The 18,556-nt window shown below is 43.0% G+C and overlaps 1 protein-coding gene across 1 annotated transcript in view; it reads right to left on the reverse strand.

Moving 5' to 3' along the window:
* The window catches only part of ASB3 (ankyrin repeat and SOCS box containing 3), a 157,230-nt gene that overhangs the window by 87,210 nt on the left and 51,464 nt on the right, over positions 1-18,556 (reverse strand). The window contains exon 5 of the mRNA XM_069768682.1: positions 11,952-12,064. Coding sequence (XP_069624783.1) covers positions 11,952-12,064 — 113 coding nt within the window. The remainder of the gene's footprint in view (positions 1-11,951; positions 12,065-18,556) is intronic.

Here is an 18,556-nt window from a genome sequence, read left to right on the forward strand (position 1 = left end):
TTTTTCACAAAAATAATCTTTTCGCCACCAATTTTTTATTTTCCCAAGGGTAAGAGAAGAAATTAGACCACAAAAGTTGTTGTGCAATTTGTCCTGAGTGCGACGATACCCCATATATGGGGGTAAACCACTGTTTGGGCGTATGGCAGAGCTCGGAAGGGAAGGAGCGCCATTTTACTTTTCAATGCAAAATTGACTGGAATTGAGATATGATGCCATGTTGCGTTTGGAGAATCCCTGATGTGCCTAAACATTGAAATCCCCACAAATGACACCATTTTGGAAAGTAGACCCCTTAAGAACCTTATCTAGAGGTGTGGTGAGCACTTTGACCCAACACGTGCTTCACAGAAGTTTATAATGCAGAGCCGTAAAAATAAAAAATCATATTTTTTCACAAAAATAATCATTTCGCCACCAATTTTTTATTTTCCCAAGGGTAAGAGAAGAAATTAGACCACAAAAGTTGTTGTGCAATTTGTCCTGAGTGCGACGATACCTCATATGTGGGGGTAAACCACTGTTTGGGCGCATGGCAGAGCTCGGAAGGAAAGGAGCGCCATTTGACTTTTCAATACAAAATTGACTGGAATTGAGATGGGACGCCATGTTGGTTTGGAGAGCCCCTGATGTGCCTAAACATTAAAACCCCCCACAAGTGACACCATTTTGGAAACTAGACCCCCTAAGGAACTTATCTAGATGTGTTTTGAGAGCTTTGAACCCCCAAGTGTTTCACTACAGTTTATAACGCAGAGCCGTGAAAATAAAAATTATTTTTTTTTCACAAAAATGATTTTTTAGCCCCCAGCTTTGTATTTTTACAAGGGTAACAGAATAAATTGGACCCCAAAAGTTGTTGTTCAATTTGTCCCGAGTACGCTGATACCCCATATGTGGGGGGGAACCACTGTTTGGGCGCATGGCAGAGCTCGGAAGGGAAGGAGCGCCATTTGGAATGCAGACTTAAGATGGATTGGTCTGCAGGCGTCACGTTGCATTTGCAGAGCCCCTGATGTACCCAAACAGTAGAAACCACCCACAAGTGACCTCATATTGGAAACTAGACCTCCCACGGAACTTATCTAGATGTGTTGTGAAAACTTTGAACCCCCAAGTGTTTCACTACAGTTTACAACGCAGAGCCGTGAAAATAAAAAATCCTTTTTTTTCCCACAAAAATGATTTTTAGCCCCCCAAATTTTTATTTTCCCAAGGATAATAAGAGAACTTGGACCCAAAAAATTGTTGTCCAATTTGTCTCGAGTACGATGATACCCCATATGTTGGGGTAAACCCCTGTTTGGGCGCACGGGAGAGCTCGGAAGTGAAGGAGCACTGTTTTACTTTTTCAATGCAGAATTGGCTGGAATTGAGATCGGACGCCATGTCGCGTTTGGAGAGCCCCTGATGTGCCTAAACAGTGGAAACCCCCCAATTATAAATGAAACCCTAATCCAAACGCACCCCTAACCCTAATCCCAACTGTAACCCTAACCACACACCTAACCCTGACACACCCCTAATTCTAATCCCAACCGTAAATGTAATCCAAACCCTAACCCTAACCCTAGCCCTAACCCTAGCCCTAACCCTAATGGGAAAATGGAAATAAATAAATTTTTTTTTAATTTTATTATTTTTCCCTAAGGCTAGGTTCACATTGCGTTAGGGAAATCCGTTTAGCGCTAGCGGATTGCACTAACGCAATGTCTTTTTAGGTGTCGTGTTCAGTGGTCGCGTTAACGTCCCCGCTCTGGAAGATCGGGGATCGGACCTCGGGCGCGCCGCGGACGCTGCAAGCAGCGTCTGAGGCGCGCCACAAAAGAATGGCACCTTGCTAGCGCGAGCCGAAAATGGCACGCTCTAGCGATGCGCTACACCCGAAAATCACATTGCTGTCAATGGTTGTGCTAACGGACCCGTTGCACGGCGTTAATTGTGACATTTTCGCTGTGCAACGCTGTCCGTTAGCGTTAACCCATTAACGCAATGTGAACCTAGCCTAACTAAGGGGGTGATGAAGGGGGGTTTGATTTACTTTTATAGCGTTTTTTATATCGGATTTTTATGATTGGCAGCCGTCACACACTAAAAGACGCTTTTTATAGCAAAAAAGTTTTTGCGTTTCCACATTTTGAGACCTATAATTTTTCAATATTTTGGTCCAGAGTCATGTGAGGTCTTGTTTTTTGCGGGACGAGTTGACGTTTTTATCGGTTACATTTTCGGACACGTGACAGTTTTTGATCGCTTTTTATTCCGATTTTTTGTGAGGCAGAATGACCAAAAACCAGCTATTCATGAATTTCTTTTGGGGGAGGCGTTTATACCGTTCCGTGTTTGGTAAAATTGATGAAGCAGTTTTATTCTTCGGGTCAGTACGATTACAGCGATACCTCATTTATATCATTTTTTTTATGTTTTGGCGCTTTTATACGATAAAAGCTATTTTATAGAAAAAATAATTATTTTGGCATCGCTTTATTCTGAGGACTATAACATTTTTATTTTTTTGGTTATGATGCTATATGGCGGCTCGTTTTTTGCAGGACAAGATGACGCTTTCAGAGGTACCATGGTTATTTATATCCGTCTTTTTGATCGCGTGTTATTCCACTTTTTGTTCAGCGTTATGATAATAAAGCGTTGTTTTTTGGCTCGTTTTTTTTTTTTTCTTACGGTGTTCACTGAAGGGGTTAACTAGTGGGCCAGTTTTATAGGTCGGGTCGTTACGGACGCGGCGATACTAAATATGTGTACTTTTATTGTTTTTTTGTTTGTTTTTTAGGTAAAGAAATGTATTTATGGGAATAATATTTTTTTTTTCTGCTTTATTTAGGAATTTATTTTATTTTTTTTATTTTTTTACAAGTGTGGAAATTTTTTTTTTTACTTTTTCACTTTGTCCCAGGGGGGGACATCACAGATCACCGATCTGACAGTGTGCACAGCACTCTGTTAGATCGGTGATCTGACATACAGCCGGGCAGGATTAGAGCTGCAGCTGCAGCCTGATCCTGACCCGGAAGTGCTCCCTGCAGGACCCGGATGTAGCCCGGCGGCCATTTTGGATCCGGGGACTGCAGGGAGAAGACGCTCGGTACACGGTGAGTACATCACCGTGTACCAATCGTCTCAGGGAAGCCCGCAGGGAGCCCCCTCCCTGCGCGATGCTTCCCTGCACCGCCGGCACACCGCGATCATCTTTGATCGCGGTGTGCCGGAGGTTAATGTGCCGGGAGCGGTCCGTGACCGCTCCTGGCACATAGTGCCGGATGTCAGCTGCGATAGGCAGCTGACACCCGGCCGCGATCGGCCGCGCTCCCCCCGTGAGCGCGGCCGATCGCATATGACGTACTATCCCGTCACTGGGAATTAAGTCCCAGGTCACCTGGACGGGATAGTACGTCATATGGGATTAAGGGGTTAAAATATTTTTGGTAAGGTGTTTTTTTTTATATTCTCATCTGTATTACACAAGTGGAGACACAGCATTGTATCTTAATCAACCAGACATCTATTTTTAGCAAGTCAGACGGAATAGATTTATCTATATATTGACTTTTGTATTAATGTGTTTCTTTCTGGTTGGTCAAGAAAACAGACTTTTGCTTGTGTAAAGGTACCTTCACACTAAACGATATCGCTAGCGATCCGTGACGTTGCAGCGTCCTGGCTAGCGATATCGTTCAGTTTGGCACGCAGCAGCGATCAGAATCCTGCTGTGATGTCGTTGGTCGGGGCTAGAAGGCCAGAACTTTATTTGGTCGCTGGCTCTCCTGCTGACATCGCTGAATCGGCGTGTGTGACGCCGATTCAGCGATGTCTTCGCTGGTAACCAGGGTAAACATCGGGTTACTAAGCGCAGGGCCGCGCTTAGTAACCCGATGTTTACCCTGGTTACCATTCTAAAAGTGAAAAAAACAAACGCTTCATACTTTCCTTCCGCTGTCTGTCCTCCGGCGCTGTGCTTTCCTGCACTCACTGTGAGCACAGCGGCCGGAAAGCAGAGCGGTGACGTCACCGCTCTGCTTTCCGGCCGCTGTGCTCACAGCCAGTACAGAGAAGCAGAGCGCCGGGGACAGACAGCGGAAGGTAAGTATGAAGTGTTTGTTTTTTTTACTTTTAGGATGGTAACCAGGATAAACATCGGGTTACTAAGCGCGGCCCTGCGCTTAGTAACCCGATGTTTACCCTGGTTACCGGCATCGTTGGTCGCTGGAGAGCGGTCTGTGTGACAGCTCTCCAGCGACCAAACAGCGACGCTGAAGCGATCCGGATCGTTGTCTGGATCGCTGCAGCGTCGTTTAGTGTGAAGGTACCTTAAGACTGTAATATTGACATTTGATGTAACATATTGTGCTTTTTATCTAGTGAAAACTAGAGATGTTTGCTGATATGCTAATTACACATTGTCCAAGCCAGCTAACTTGTTGACTTTGAAAATAGGAGGAAAAACTATGCAAATACAGTAGATTACATAATCAAACAATGCCAGTTGGTCTTCACCATTCTTCCCTTTATCTGTGAATGCTGGAATGAAGGACACTTGTTAATTATAAAAATAGGTGATATGCCTCTAAGAGACAGAGGGAGCCAGAGATTCAGCCAAGACATCTAAACATCCAAAGGACCAGAGACAGGACAGCTGCCAAGACAACATAGCTACATCATGAGGGACACAGATTTATCATTCTACAGGATGCCAGCTTAGGAGACCTCAGCCCCGGCTGAAAGAATACAGATCTGCTCCATTGACCATTGCGAATCCATGAAGTTTGGAAAAAGCCAGGATAGGGACCCACCAGTCGCCTGGTTCCATGGAGATGTTTGGAGAAGCCACGTTGTGACCCTCCTGTCAACTAGCCTTACACACAATGGACTGTCATCTTCCTAAGCTTGTCGTTGCCTCCTCTCTGTGTGCATGCCAAAGCTGGGGTAATCGGCCCTGGAAAACCTGAAGTAACAGCTGCGATTATCCCGGCGAGTCAGAGGAAGGGTGAGACTCTGTAATGTGCACCATCTTGGGAACTGTGATGGGACTGATCCACGTGTTATCTGCCTCTTTTGTGGTTCAATAAAGTATTGCAACACTGTGTTGTCTGAGTAGCGTTATGCCCATGCTAAAGGGAAAGAAGGGGCGTGTGGTGGGACGACCCTGTGTCTCCACACACAAAATATTGTGAAATCTTGCAGTTTTCACTCTGACCACTGAGCCTCATATTAGGCTAAATGATTCCGCACAGATGGTTTTTCAGCAGTCTCATTATTATTACAGACAGGATTACAATGACAGAGAACACCTCTATAAAGAAGCTAACAAAGGGTCCAAAATAGGTGAAATATAGGATGGTCACAGCTCACCTCACTCCCATCTCTGCACAATGATCTCTGCACAGATCACAGAGCATGCCCACAACAGTCTCTGATAAAAGTTAATAAACATCTCCTCGTCTATGGTTTTCTGTGGTCTACGTAGCTCTTAGAAGTATACTTCTACAATATGTTAACAGAATCTCAGGTCAGATCGTTGCCCCCATAATCATTTACAGAGAATTAAAAGAAGAATACAGAATATAAACAGGAGTGGAAGATGCCGGCTGTATTACACAGTCAGCATGTGCTTTTAATAGCAGCGACTGACAATGGCTTTTAAATGGAGTGGCAGCTGCTGCCAATTGGAACTCCTGTAGAGACCAGTGACAGGCTGAGCTTCATAGGAGACCACAATTTCCTCTACATACTGCAATACAGTGATACTACTATATACAGAACATGTGATCGAATGATCGCAGGTTAAAGTCCCCTAAGGGACACTAAAAAATGAAATACTGTGTAAAATAGTTTTTAGTCCCCTAAGGAGATTAAAAAATAAAAGTATAAAATAAAAAAAGTAAAAAATCTATATATTAACCCCTTAATCCCATATGACGTACTATCCCGTCCAGGTGACCTGGGACTTAATTCCCATGGACGGGATAGTACGTCATATGCGATCGGCCGCGCTCACGGGGGGAGCGCGGCCGATCGCGGCCGGGTGTCAGCTGCCTATCGCAGCTGACATCCGGCACTATGTGCCAGGAGCGGTCACGGACTGCTCCCGACACATTAACCCCCGGCACACCGCGATCAAAGATGATCGCGGTGTGCCGGCGGTGCAGGGAAGCATCGCGCAGGGAGGGGGCTCCCTGCGGGCTTCCCTGAGACGATCGGTACACGGTGATGTGCTCACCGTGTACCGAGCGTCTTCTCCCTGCAGTCCCCGGATCCAAAATGGCCGCCGGGCTGCATCCGGGTCCTGCAGGGAGCACTTCCGGGTCAGGATCAGGCTGCAGCTGCAGCTCTAATCCTGCCCGGCTGTATGTCAGATCACCGATCTAACAGAGTGCTGTGCACACTGTCAGATCGGTGATCTGTGATGTCCCCCCCTGGGACAAAGTGAAAAAGTAAAAAAAAAAATTTCCACACTTGTAAAAAAAAAAATAAAAAAAAAATTCCTAAATAAAGCAGAAAAAAAAAAATATTATTCCCATAAATACATTTCTTTACATAAAAAAAAACAAAAAAACAATAAAAGTACACATATTTAGTATCGCCGCGTCCGTAACGACCCGACCTATAAAACTGGCCCACTAGTTAACCCCTTCAGTGAACACCGTAAGAAAAAAAAAAAAAAAACGAGCCAAAAAACAACGCTTTATTATCATAACGCTGAACAAAGAGTGGAATAACACGCGATCAAAAAGACAGATATAAATAACCATGTTACCTCTGAAAACGTCATCTTGTCCCGCAAAAAACGAGCCGCCATATAGCATCATAACCAAAAAAATAAAAAAGTTATAGTCCTCTGAATAAAGCGATGCCAAAATAATTATTTTTTCTATAAAATAGCTTTTATCGTATAAAAGCGCCAAAACATAAAAAAAATGATATAAATGAGGTGTCGCTGTAATCGTACTGACCCGAAGAATAAAACTGCTTCATCAATTTTACCAAACGCGGAACGGTATAAACGCCTCCCCCAAAAGAAATTCATGAATAGCTGGTTTTTGGTCATTCTGCCTCACAAAAAAATCGGAATAAAAAGCGATCAAAAACTGTCACGTGTCCGAAAATGTAACCGATAAAAACGTCAACTCGTCCCGCAAAAAACAAGACCTCACATGACTCTGTGGACCAAAATATGGAAAAATTATAGGTCTCAAAATGTGGAGACGCAAAAACTTTTTTGCTATAAAAAGCGTCTTTTAGTGTGTGACGGCTGCCAATCATAAAAATCCGCTAAAAAACTCGCTATAAAAGTAAATCAAACCCCCCTTCATCACCCCCTTAGTTAGGCTAGGTTCACATTGCGTTAATGGGTTAACGCTAACGGACAGCGTTGCACGGCGAAAATGTCACAATTAACGCCGTGCAACGGGTCCGTTAGCACAACCATTGACAGCAATGTGATTTTCAGGTGTAGCGCATCGCTAGAGCGTGCCATTTTCGGCTCGCGCTAGCAAGGTGCCATTCTTTTGTGGCGCGCCTCAGACGCTGCTTGCAGCGTCCGCGGCGCGCCCGAGGTCCGATCCCCGATCTTCCAGAGCGGGGACGTTAACGCGACCACTAAACACGACACCTAAAAAGACATTGTGTTAGCGCAATCCGCTAGTGCTAAACGGATTTCCCTAACGCAATGTGAACCTAGCCTTAGGGAAAAATAATAAAATTAAAAAAAATGTATTTATTTCCATTTTCCGGTTAGGGTTAGGGCTAGGGTTAGGGCTAGGGTTAGGGTTTGGATTACATTTACGGTTGGGATTAGGGTTGGGATTAGAATTAGGGGTGTGTCTGGGTTAGGTGTGTGGTTAGGGTTACAGTTGGGATTAGGGTTAGTGGTGCGTTTGGATTAGGGTTTCATTTATAATTGGGGGGTTTCCACTGTTTAGACACATCAGGGGCTCTCCAAACGCGACATGGCGTCCGATCTCAATTCCAGCCAATTCTGCATTGAAAAAGTAAAACAGTGCTCCTTCACTTCCGAGCTCTCCCGTGCGCCCAAACAGGGGTTTACCCCAACATATGGGGTATCAGCGTACTCGAGACAAATTGGACAACAACTTTTTGGGTCCAAGTTCTCTTGTTATCCTTGGGAAAATAAAAATTTGGGGGGCTAAAAATCATTTTTGTGGGAAAAAAAAGGATTTTTATTTTCACGGCTCTGCGTTGTAAACTGTAGTGAAATACTTGGGGGTTCAAAGTTTTCACAACACATCTAGATAAGTTCCATGGGAGGTCTAGTTTCCAATATGGGGTCACTTGTGGGTGGTTTCTACTGTTTGGGTACATCAGGGGCTCTGCAAATGCAACGTGACGCCTGCAGACCAATCCATCTAAGTCTGCATTCCAAATGGCGCTCCTTCCCTTCCGAGCTCTGCCATGAGCCCAAACAGTGGTTCCCCCCCACATATGGGGTATCAGCGTACTCAGGACAAATTGAACAACAACTTTTGGGGTCCAATTTATTCTGTTACCCTTGTAAAAATACAAAGCTGGGGGCTAAAAAATCATTTTTGTGAAAAAAAAAAGAATTTTTATTTTCACGGGTCTGCGTTATAAACTGTAGTGAAACACTTAGGGGTTCAAAGTTCTCACAACACATCTAGATAAGTTCCATGGGAGGTCTAGTTTCTAATATGGGGTCACTTGTGGGGGGTTTGTACTGTTTGGGTACATCAGGGGCTCTGCAAATGCAACGTGACTCCTGCAGACCAATCCATCTAAGTCTGCATTCCAAATGGCGCTCCTTCCCTTCCGAGCTCTGCCATGCGCCCAAACAGTGGTTCCCCCCCACATATGGGGTATCAGCGTACTCAGGACAAATTGGACAACAACTTTTGGGGTCCAATTTATTATGTTACCCTTGTGAAAATACAAAACTGGGGGCTAAAAAATTTTTGCGAAAAAAAAATAAATTTATTTTAACGGCTCTGCGTTATAAACTGTAGTGAAACACTTGGGGGTTCAAAGCTCTCAAAACACATCTAGATAAGTTCCTTAGAGGGTCTAGTTTCCAAAATGGTGTCACTTGTGGGGGTTTTTAATGTTTAGGCACATCAGGGGCTCTCCAAACGCAACATGGCGTCCCATCTCAATTCCAGTCAATTTTGCATTGAAAAGTCAAATGGCGCTCCTTTCCTTCCGAGCTCTGCCATGCGCCCAAACAGTGGTTTACCCCCACATATGGGGTATCGTCGCACTCAGGACAAATTGCACAACAACTTTTGTGGTCTAATTTCTTCTCTTACCCTTGGGAAAATAAAAAATTGGTGGCGAAAAGATTATTTTTGTGAAAAAATATGATTTTTTATTTTTACGGCTCTGCATTATAAACTTCTGTGAAGCACTTGTTGGGTCAAAGTGCTCACCACACCTCTAGATAAGTTCCTTAAGGGGTCTACTTTCCAAAATGGTGTCACTTGTGGGGATTTCAATGTTTAGGCACATCAGGGGCTCTCCAAACGCAACATGGCATCCCATCTCAATTCCAGTCAATTTTGCATTGAAAAGTAAAATGGCGCTCCTTCCCTTCCGAGCTCTGCCATACGCCCAAACAATGGTTTACACCCATATACGGGGTATCAGCGTACTCAGGACAAATTGGCCAACAATTTTTGAGGTTCAATTTCTTCTCTTACTCTTGGGAAAATAAAAAATTGGGGGCGAAAAGATCATTTTTGTGAAAAAATATGATTTTTTATTTTTACGGCTCTGCATTATAAACTTCTGTGAAGCAATTGGTGGGTCAAAGTGGTCACCACACATCTAGATAAGTTCCTTAGGGTGTCTACTTTCCAAAATGGTGTCACTTGTGGGGGGTTTCAATGTTTAGGCACATCAGTGGCTCTCCAAACGCAACATGGTGTCCCATCTCAATTCCTGTCAATTTTGCATTTAAAAGTCAAATGGCGCTCCTTCCCTTCCGAGCTCTGCCATGCGCCCAAACAGTGGTTTACCCCCACATATGGGGTATCAGCGTACTCAGTACAGATTGTACAACAATGTTTGGCATCCATTTTATCCTGTTACCCTTGGTAAAATAAAACAAATTGGAGCTGAAATAAATTTTGTGTGAAAAAAAGTTAAATATTCATTTTTATTTAAACATTCCAAAAATTCCTGTGAAACCCCTGAAGGGTTAATAAACTTCTTGAATGTGGTTTTGAGCACCTTGAGGGGTGCAGTTTTTAGAATGGTGTCACACTTGGGTATTTTCTATCATATAGACCCCTCAAAATGACATCAAATGAGATGTGGTCCCTAAAAAAAAATGGTGTTGTAAAAATGAGAAATTGCTGGTCAACTTTGAACCCTTATAACTCCCTAACAAAAAAAAATTTTGGTTCCAAAATTGTGCTGATGTAAAGGAGACATGTGGGAAATGTTACTTATTAAGTATTTTGCGTGACATATCTCTGTGATTTAAGGGCATAAAAATTTAAAGTTGGAAAATTGCGAAATTTTCAAAATTTTCGCCAAATTTCCGTTTTTTTCACAAATAAACGCAAGTTATATCGAATAAATGTTACTACTAAAATGAAGTACAATATGTCACGAGAAAACAATGTCAGAATCGCCAAGATCCGTTGAAGCGTTCCAGAGTTATAACCTCATAAAGGGACAGTGGTCAGAATTGTAAAAATTGGCCCGGTCATTAACGTGCAAACCACCCTCGGGGCTTAAGGGGTTAAAAAAAAAAATTATAATCCCCCCAATTTCTCCTAATTAAAAATAAAGAAATTAAAAAAATAAACATATTTGGTATTTGCACATCCATTAAAGTATGGCCTATCAAAATGTAAAATTAACTAACCTGTATGGTAAATAAGTGGAAAAAAAAGAAGCCTTCGTATAACTATGTATTGTCAGAGGGGTTGCCACGACTGGACACCCACTAACGGCCTCAGGGTGCAGCGCAAACCCCAATTTAAAAAAAAATTAAACATTTTTTTCAACATTTACAAAAAAATAAATAAGTGAATTTGGTATTGCCATTATCGTACTGACCAGGAAAATCTTGTTTCCAGATCATTTTCCCATATCTTGAACACATTAAAAGCGTAATAAAAAAAAAAAACAATGGCAGAATATTTTTTTCAAGATTTCATCCAACTTTGAATTTTTATGTTTTTCCATCACATTATATGGTAAAATGAATTGTGTCATCATTCCAAACTACAACTCGTCCAACAAAAAGCAAGCCCTCATTCAGAAATAATGATGCAAATAAAAAATAAAAATGACGGCTTTTGGAAGAAAGGGAGCAAAAAACATGAAAGCACAATAAATGAAAAATCACCTAGGTATGAAGGTCTTAAAAGTAATCTGTATAAGTGATATATTATGTCTAATCTCACAATCCAAAAAAGAACATAGGCTGTATCCACACCATCCAACAACATAAAGTGGATCTGATACTAGATTTCGCAATATAAACGGCATACATATTTAGGTAGATCTCTGAGATCTGATGAGACTGTTGTACTTATTTTGAAAATCTGTGTCAAAATAGCTGTCGGATGCCGATATTAAGATGAGCATTTTATTAGTCCAGGTAAAAACTGAAAGAACTCATAAAAACCAAGTGCATTCAGCCTGACTAACACCTGCAGCTTGTACTTAGCTGTGTGTGATGTCAGGAGCAGGGAGGAGGTACACTGAGGAACCGTCAATCAAGCTAAGTGGACGGAAAGTGAGATTACACAAACATAAAAAATTACAGCCAGCTGCATAGAAAATAGTTTGCAAGTACTATCCTTTGTGCCTAGGAAACCGGCCACCTCTGAAAGGGATCAGTAACGTAGGTAACGAACGGTAATCTATAAAATTGGAAATCCTTTCATTGGGTTGGTTAGGAAAACAACATATAGTCTGTCTTGTCATCATGATGCGTTCCTGCTTACCATATATGAAGCCTGATGAAGCGGATTCCACCCTGAACAAGCATGTGGCCCGTTTATGTTTGCTTTATATTTTAGCAGCAGCTTAACGACGGCTTCGGATCCGCTCTCCACAGCTGGGATAAAAGAGGAAAAGGTTGTATCAACACAAAATATAAAAATGAATGGTAGCAGCAGTGCAGGATTTACATCTCAATATCTTGTACTTTACACTTCTCCTATAAACCAGCCCACATCCAAACCACACGCCTTATGGAAATGACAAGAGATGACTTTAGCCCGCCTCCAACACTGAGACGTAGTCACAGACAAGAATTTACCTCCGGCGCATACTAAGAAAAATCTCTCTCTGGATATTGGAATTTAGTTATTTTTGGAAATACATAGGGTTTTTTTAAGTAAAAAAAATATATACATAAATGGGCTATGAAAGGGAACTATCATTTATAATTTTTTTTTAGATTCTATAGGGATTGCGATGGGTCCATGCACCACTCTCATCACACAACTGTGTATAGACTCATAGATGTAGTATTGAGCTCATATATAGCTCTGTGTCTGCCATGCAAGAGTTGCACACTTTCCAGCGGTTTTTCGCCTGATCGTTGAGGGTCTCAGAAATCGGCCCCACCAATCAACAGCACATCAGTTACCCTGATCCTTCTCTAACTGGTCCATCCAAGGTCCCGGCAGCTTCAGTTACAATCTTGTACTTGACATAGAAAAGTTTTTCCTGTTTTGGCAAATGAACGGAGCAGTGTGTGAATGGGGTGGGCTAAGTTATTATTTCAATGTATAAGCCAGCCCCCTTCTCCATCACAACTGATGCATAGAGGACACTAGCTTAGGCTACGTTCACATTAGCGTTACGCTAATGTGCGTCGCTGTTGCGTCGGCGACGCAGCGGCGACGCGCTCCTATGTTTAACATAGGGGACGCGTGCGTTTTTTTGTTAGCGTTTTTCGACATGTGCGTCGTTTTCGACGCTAGCGTCGGACGCACGAAAATGCAACAAGTTGCATTTTTCGTGCGTCCGATTTTCATCAAAAAACGACGCACGCGTCGCAAAACGCAGCGTTTTTGCACGCGTTTTTTGTGCGTCGCGCGTTGCGTCGCCGACGCACCGGCGCGCAACGCTAATGTGAACGTAGCCTTAGCTACTGTAATTGGAGGCCTGCCATACCCCTACAGATACTGCTCTTTTTACATGTCGACACTGCCCTTCTGAGCACAGGTTTGAAATTGAGAATTCAGAGACCCAGGTCATAGGAACTATCTAATAATGAGGGAACCCCAACTAATTAAAATGCATTAGTTATATAGCCTAGCTCAAGCTCATTTATTTTGGTGGTCTGCACACCTGGAGCCTATGGAATGCAGTTCTATAAGACTTACCCAAGGTCGAGCTAAGCCAGTCTGTGTATGGATAAAGATCTCTGAGTAAGGCTGGGGGGTCACACTACCGTATCTTCGCTCATCTAAAAGAATCTGGCCTATTATGCCCATCACACTTTGATCACTCGGATGAGACGATAAGGATAAAACATTTCTCCATTCTGTTAGTCCGTGAAAATCAGACTGCACTTCGATGTCCTCCGAGCGCAATCAGATTGTTTCCATGGACTCATTGACTTGCATGGCCAAGTGCAATCCGATTTTCGTATGCAAATGAGGCATGCTGAAATTTCTTCCTTGGACAGATTCAATGGTCGGAGGAAACAATTGGACATATTCACGGCCCCATAGAATAACATTAATCCGAGTGTGACCGATATGTTGCAGGATTGTGGTAGAACCAAAATAAACGGTTGACTGCACGAGCCCTAAGGGTGAATGCACACACAATGGAACAGCTGCGGACGTTCTGTGAAGATTAGTGTGGAAACTCTGCAGTGGATTACAGATCAGCTCTCTGGATGAGATTTTACCAAACTCCATCTAAACACTGCAGAACTTGTCTCCGCCGAAAATGACCTGCCGTGGAGATTTTTAAGTCTGTAGCATGTCAATTTAAAGTGTGCATTCACTACGCAATATAGTGAGGATTTTCCACCCTTGACTTCAATGGGGAAGTCAAAATCTGCAATGAAATGTGTTGAGGAATTTCATCCATTTTGCTTTCCGTGGGTCAAATCTACTTTAACATTAATTGACATACCCCATAAATTGACAGGTGGCGTTCAATGTAAGCTGCACATATTCTCGTATATATCTCTGCTACAGAAATACATAGAGAATAATCCATCCAGAAGATCAAGACGGAAAATATACTGGGTATGTGCCCACTGAGAACACACTGTTTCAGAAAGAAATCTTTGCAGACAGGTTCACTTTAAAAAAAAGGCATCTTATAGGGGTTGTTCGAAACGAATAGTGAATTTCATACTATATGTCTAACTCTTTAACAATATAACCACTTTAATGCCCTTCAATTAAAAATTCCGTACTCTCCTCTCTCTACTCTAAAGTCCTAAGCTGTGTTTTTGTTTTTTGTTTTTTTTACACTTCCGGTGAAGATTTATTTAGATCTACAAGCATGCACTGGTAATACTCAAACAGATTGTCAGAAGGGAAGTACTGAAGCATGCAAATTAGTTTATTTTGCAATTGCAACCAAGGAAATGTAACTGGCTTATGAATCAGTGTCTGAATCTTTTAAAAGGGAATCTGTCAGTAACATCGACCCCTCCCCTCCACAAACCACATAAATGGGTGTCATAGGTGTCATTGTAAAATCTAGAAATCCATCTCTTGAGAGTAGACATGTCACCCTCATGTTGTGGATTGAAGCATGGCTTCATCATGAATTGAAGGGAAAAAGAGCTATCACTCTAAAACACCCCACTATTCAGCTAGGACCCCCTGCTGTGAACATGTAATTAAAGTGGGTTAAGGTACCGTCACACTAAGCGACGCTGCAGCGATACCGACAACGATCCGGATCACTGCAGCGTCGCTGTTTGGTCGCTGGAGAGCTGTCACACAGACAGCTCTCCAGCGACCAACGATCCCGAGGTCCCCGGTAACCAGGGTAAACATCGGGTTACTAAGCGCAGGGCCGCGCTTAGTAACCCGATGTTTACCCTGGTTACCATCGTTAAAGTAAAAAAAACAACCGCTACATACTTATCGCTGTCTGTCCCCGGCGCTCTGCTTCTCTGGTCTGGCTGTAAGCACAGCGGCCGGAAAGCAGAGCGGTGACGTCACCGCTCTGCTTTCCGGCTGCCCGGCGCTCACAGCCAGAGCAGAGAAGCAGAGCGCCGAGGACAGACAGCGATAGGTAAGTATGTAGCGGTTGTTTTTCTTATTTTAACGATGGTAACCAGGGTAAACATCGGGTTACTAAGCGCAGCCCTGCGCTTAGTAACCCGATGTTTACCCTGGTTACCAGCGAAGACATCGCTGAATCGTCGTCACACACGCCGATTCAGCGATGTCTACGGGGAGTCCAGCGACTAAAAGTTCTGGACTTTCTTCCCCGACCAGAAATGATGGATAGTAAACACAAAAGTCCAGGCACAGTTTGTAGAAAAGTCAGGGAGGGGACCTGTGGAGGGAAGACTTCCTATGTTCAAAACAATCACAAGCAGACTCTTTGGAGCCCAATTACAGTTGTGAATATTGGGGTTTTTGTGACAGGCATAGGTCCTATAGTTATGGGAGATATATTTTCGGCGTTGTAACTAACGTAATGCATTTACTTACATCACTGGGTGGTCTGTGCATCAGCCCCAAATTAATATCGGTTGATGGATGACGATATATATGCCATGTTTCCGGTCTATGGAAAGGTAAAATCATGACAGGAAACATGGCATTAATATCTCCCACCTGGGACATCCAGGTGGACAGATATCCTGAAAACTGGGGATCTAAATTTTTGGGGACCTAGCCACATCCCATTGACCACCCATATGAGCTCACCAAGAGGAGGTATGTTGGAGTGACTTATCTCATAAAATCAGATTTTGAATTATAATTATATATATTATTTTTTCAACTCTGGAACACACAGTTGCTGTACAATTGTTCCATTTTCCTAAAAAAAACTTCCCTCCATAAAGAACAGAGCAATTCCCGTGACAGAGCAATTCCCAGGTTTAGTCATTTTCTTTCGCTATCCCTTTTTATTTTATGTTATTGTATATACACTGTATTGTTTTGTCCCTTATTGTATATTTTTATAAACGTTGCCTACTTTTCCAATTAAATATACAAAATTAAATAGCCCTGTTCCTCTTGCTCAATAAACCGCATCTCTGAAGCCATACGCTACCTGTAACAGGTGTCCTATCGGCCTGTATAAACGAGTGGTGGTGGCAGCTAATTTTTCTTAGGTTATTGCGAAGCTTGGTGGTGACAGTTCCGAAGTGTATATATATATATATATATATATATATATATTTTTTATATATATATATATTCCACATGTTGGAATCGGATGTGTATATAGTATACATTCACTGTGAGTTCCCTAATAGCCGGCCTAGTAGCGAAAGCAGCCGTGGCCTTGTCCATTAATCATCAGTCAACTGCGTAGTTATCCTGACGATTGGAAGCAGTGGAGTGCTGGTCCGTGACAGTGGTGGCATCAGTGGGATATCTGCATGATCTCCCTGGCTGGTTCCTGACAATGGTCATGCAGGTCTCTGAAATGGAAATGCATTAACACGTTTATATCTTCTATCTGTTGCTGTGTTCCTCAGAAAGTAGCACTTGAATTCTTATACAAATGAGGCGTTAAGTGCCCTGGGCATGCATAGCACTTACAGTAACTAGTTTTCCCACCCAGCACCATTCTCTTTAGCTTGATCATCGCCTGGGTGGGGTGACCTCAGACACCAGGCAATTAAATCAAACAGTGAGCTATCAATGATACTAACGAGGCTGATGATGGGGGCATAGAAACAACTTTGGGAGACAGAGAAGTGCTTTTTTATTTCCAGAGCACTTAACGTCTCATTCGCATATGATTGAAAAATGAATTTTTCAGGAATACAGCATGTTGTTGATCGATTTACATTTCATAGAGCTGCATACCCAAATATGCGATTTGGAGGGGACAAAAAAGGGTCGGGATGATCTTACTGACAGATTCCCTTCAACAAGCCATGGAAAAGGCCACTGGATTAGAGGGTAGCTACATCTTCTAGGTGGCATTGGCTTTCTTGCTGAAAGAAACTAATTTTGCCTAAGTAGAGGAAGGCCAGTCTATGGCGTACAGTTACCGTATAAGTGATGCCTATATTCCAGTGTAGAAGAAACAGAACAATGTTAAAGTTCCGATCACCTGGGACATAGCTCCGAGAAGTCACGGCTGTACTCCAAATCATGCCTGATCGTAGCCAGGTGGCACATTTACAGGGTAAGCGGGATATCCATCACGTTAACAGCGGGAATGACTGAGCACAACCATGACTGCTCAGTGCGGTGCCCCACATACAGGACTAAAATATGCCATTTACGCTACCAGTAACCAAGGCTGTGGAGTCGGTAAGCCAAACCTGTTTTCTTTGGTTTGCTATTTTTCTGTCCAGCTTGCTATTTTTATAGTTGTCTTGCTTGCTGGAAGCTCTGGGACGCAGAGGGAGCGCCTCCGCACCGTGAGTCGGTGCGGAGGGTCTTTTTGCGCCCTCTGCGTGGTCTTTTTGTAGGTTTTTGTGCTGACCGCAAAGCAACCTTTCCTATCCTCAGTCTGTTCAGTAAGTCGGGCCTCACTTTGCTTAATCTATTTCATCTCTGTGTTTGTATTTTCATCTTTACTCACAGTCATTATATGTGGGGGGGCTGCCTTTTCCTTTGGGGAATTTCTCTGAGGCAAGGTAGGCTTTATTTTTCTATCTTCAGGGCTAGCTAGTTCCTTAGGCTGTGCCGAGTTGCATAGGGAGCGTTAGGAGCAATCCACGGCTATTTCTAGTGTGTGTGATAGGATTAGGGATTGCGGTCAGCAGAGTTCCCACGTCCCAGAGCTCGTCCTTTATTATCAGTAACTATCAGGTCATTCCGTGTGCTCTTAACCACCAGGTCCATTATTGTCCTGACCACCAAGTCATAACAGTACAGGTGGCCCAAAGTACTAATGCATCTCAATAGAGGGATAAGAGAAGTTCTGAGACCATTTTTTTTTCTTTGCAGTGTGTTTTGTCTCTCTTTTCCCCTTTACCTCTGGGTGGTTCAGGACACAGGTGTAAACATGGACATTCAAGGTCTGTCCTCTTGGATGGATAATCTCACAAGGGTACAAAACATTCAAGATTTTGTGGTTCAGAATCCGATTTCAGAGCCTAGGATTCCAATTCCTGATTTGTTTTTTGGTGATAGATCTAAGTTCTTGAATTTCAAAAATAATTGTAAATTGTTTCTTGCCTTGAAACCTCGCTCCTCAGGTGACTCTGTTCAACAAGTAAAGATCATTATTTCTTTGTTACGTGGTGACCCTCAAGACTGGGCATTTTCCCTTGCGCCAGGAGATCAGGCATTGCGTGATGTTGATGCGTTTTTCCTGGCGCTTGGATTGCTTTATGACGAACCTAATTCAGTGGATCAGGCAGAGAAAATCTTGCTGGCTCTGTGTCAGGGTCAGGATGAAGCGGAGATATATTGTCAGA

The sequence above is a fragment of the Ranitomeya imitator genome, chromosome 5, assembly GCF_032444005.1.
Source record: "Ranitomeya imitator isolate aRanImi1 chromosome 5, aRanImi1.pri, whole genome shotgun sequence".
Lineage (NCBI taxonomy): Eukaryota > Metazoa > Chordata > Amphibia > Anura > Dendrobatidae > Ranitomeya > Ranitomeya imitator.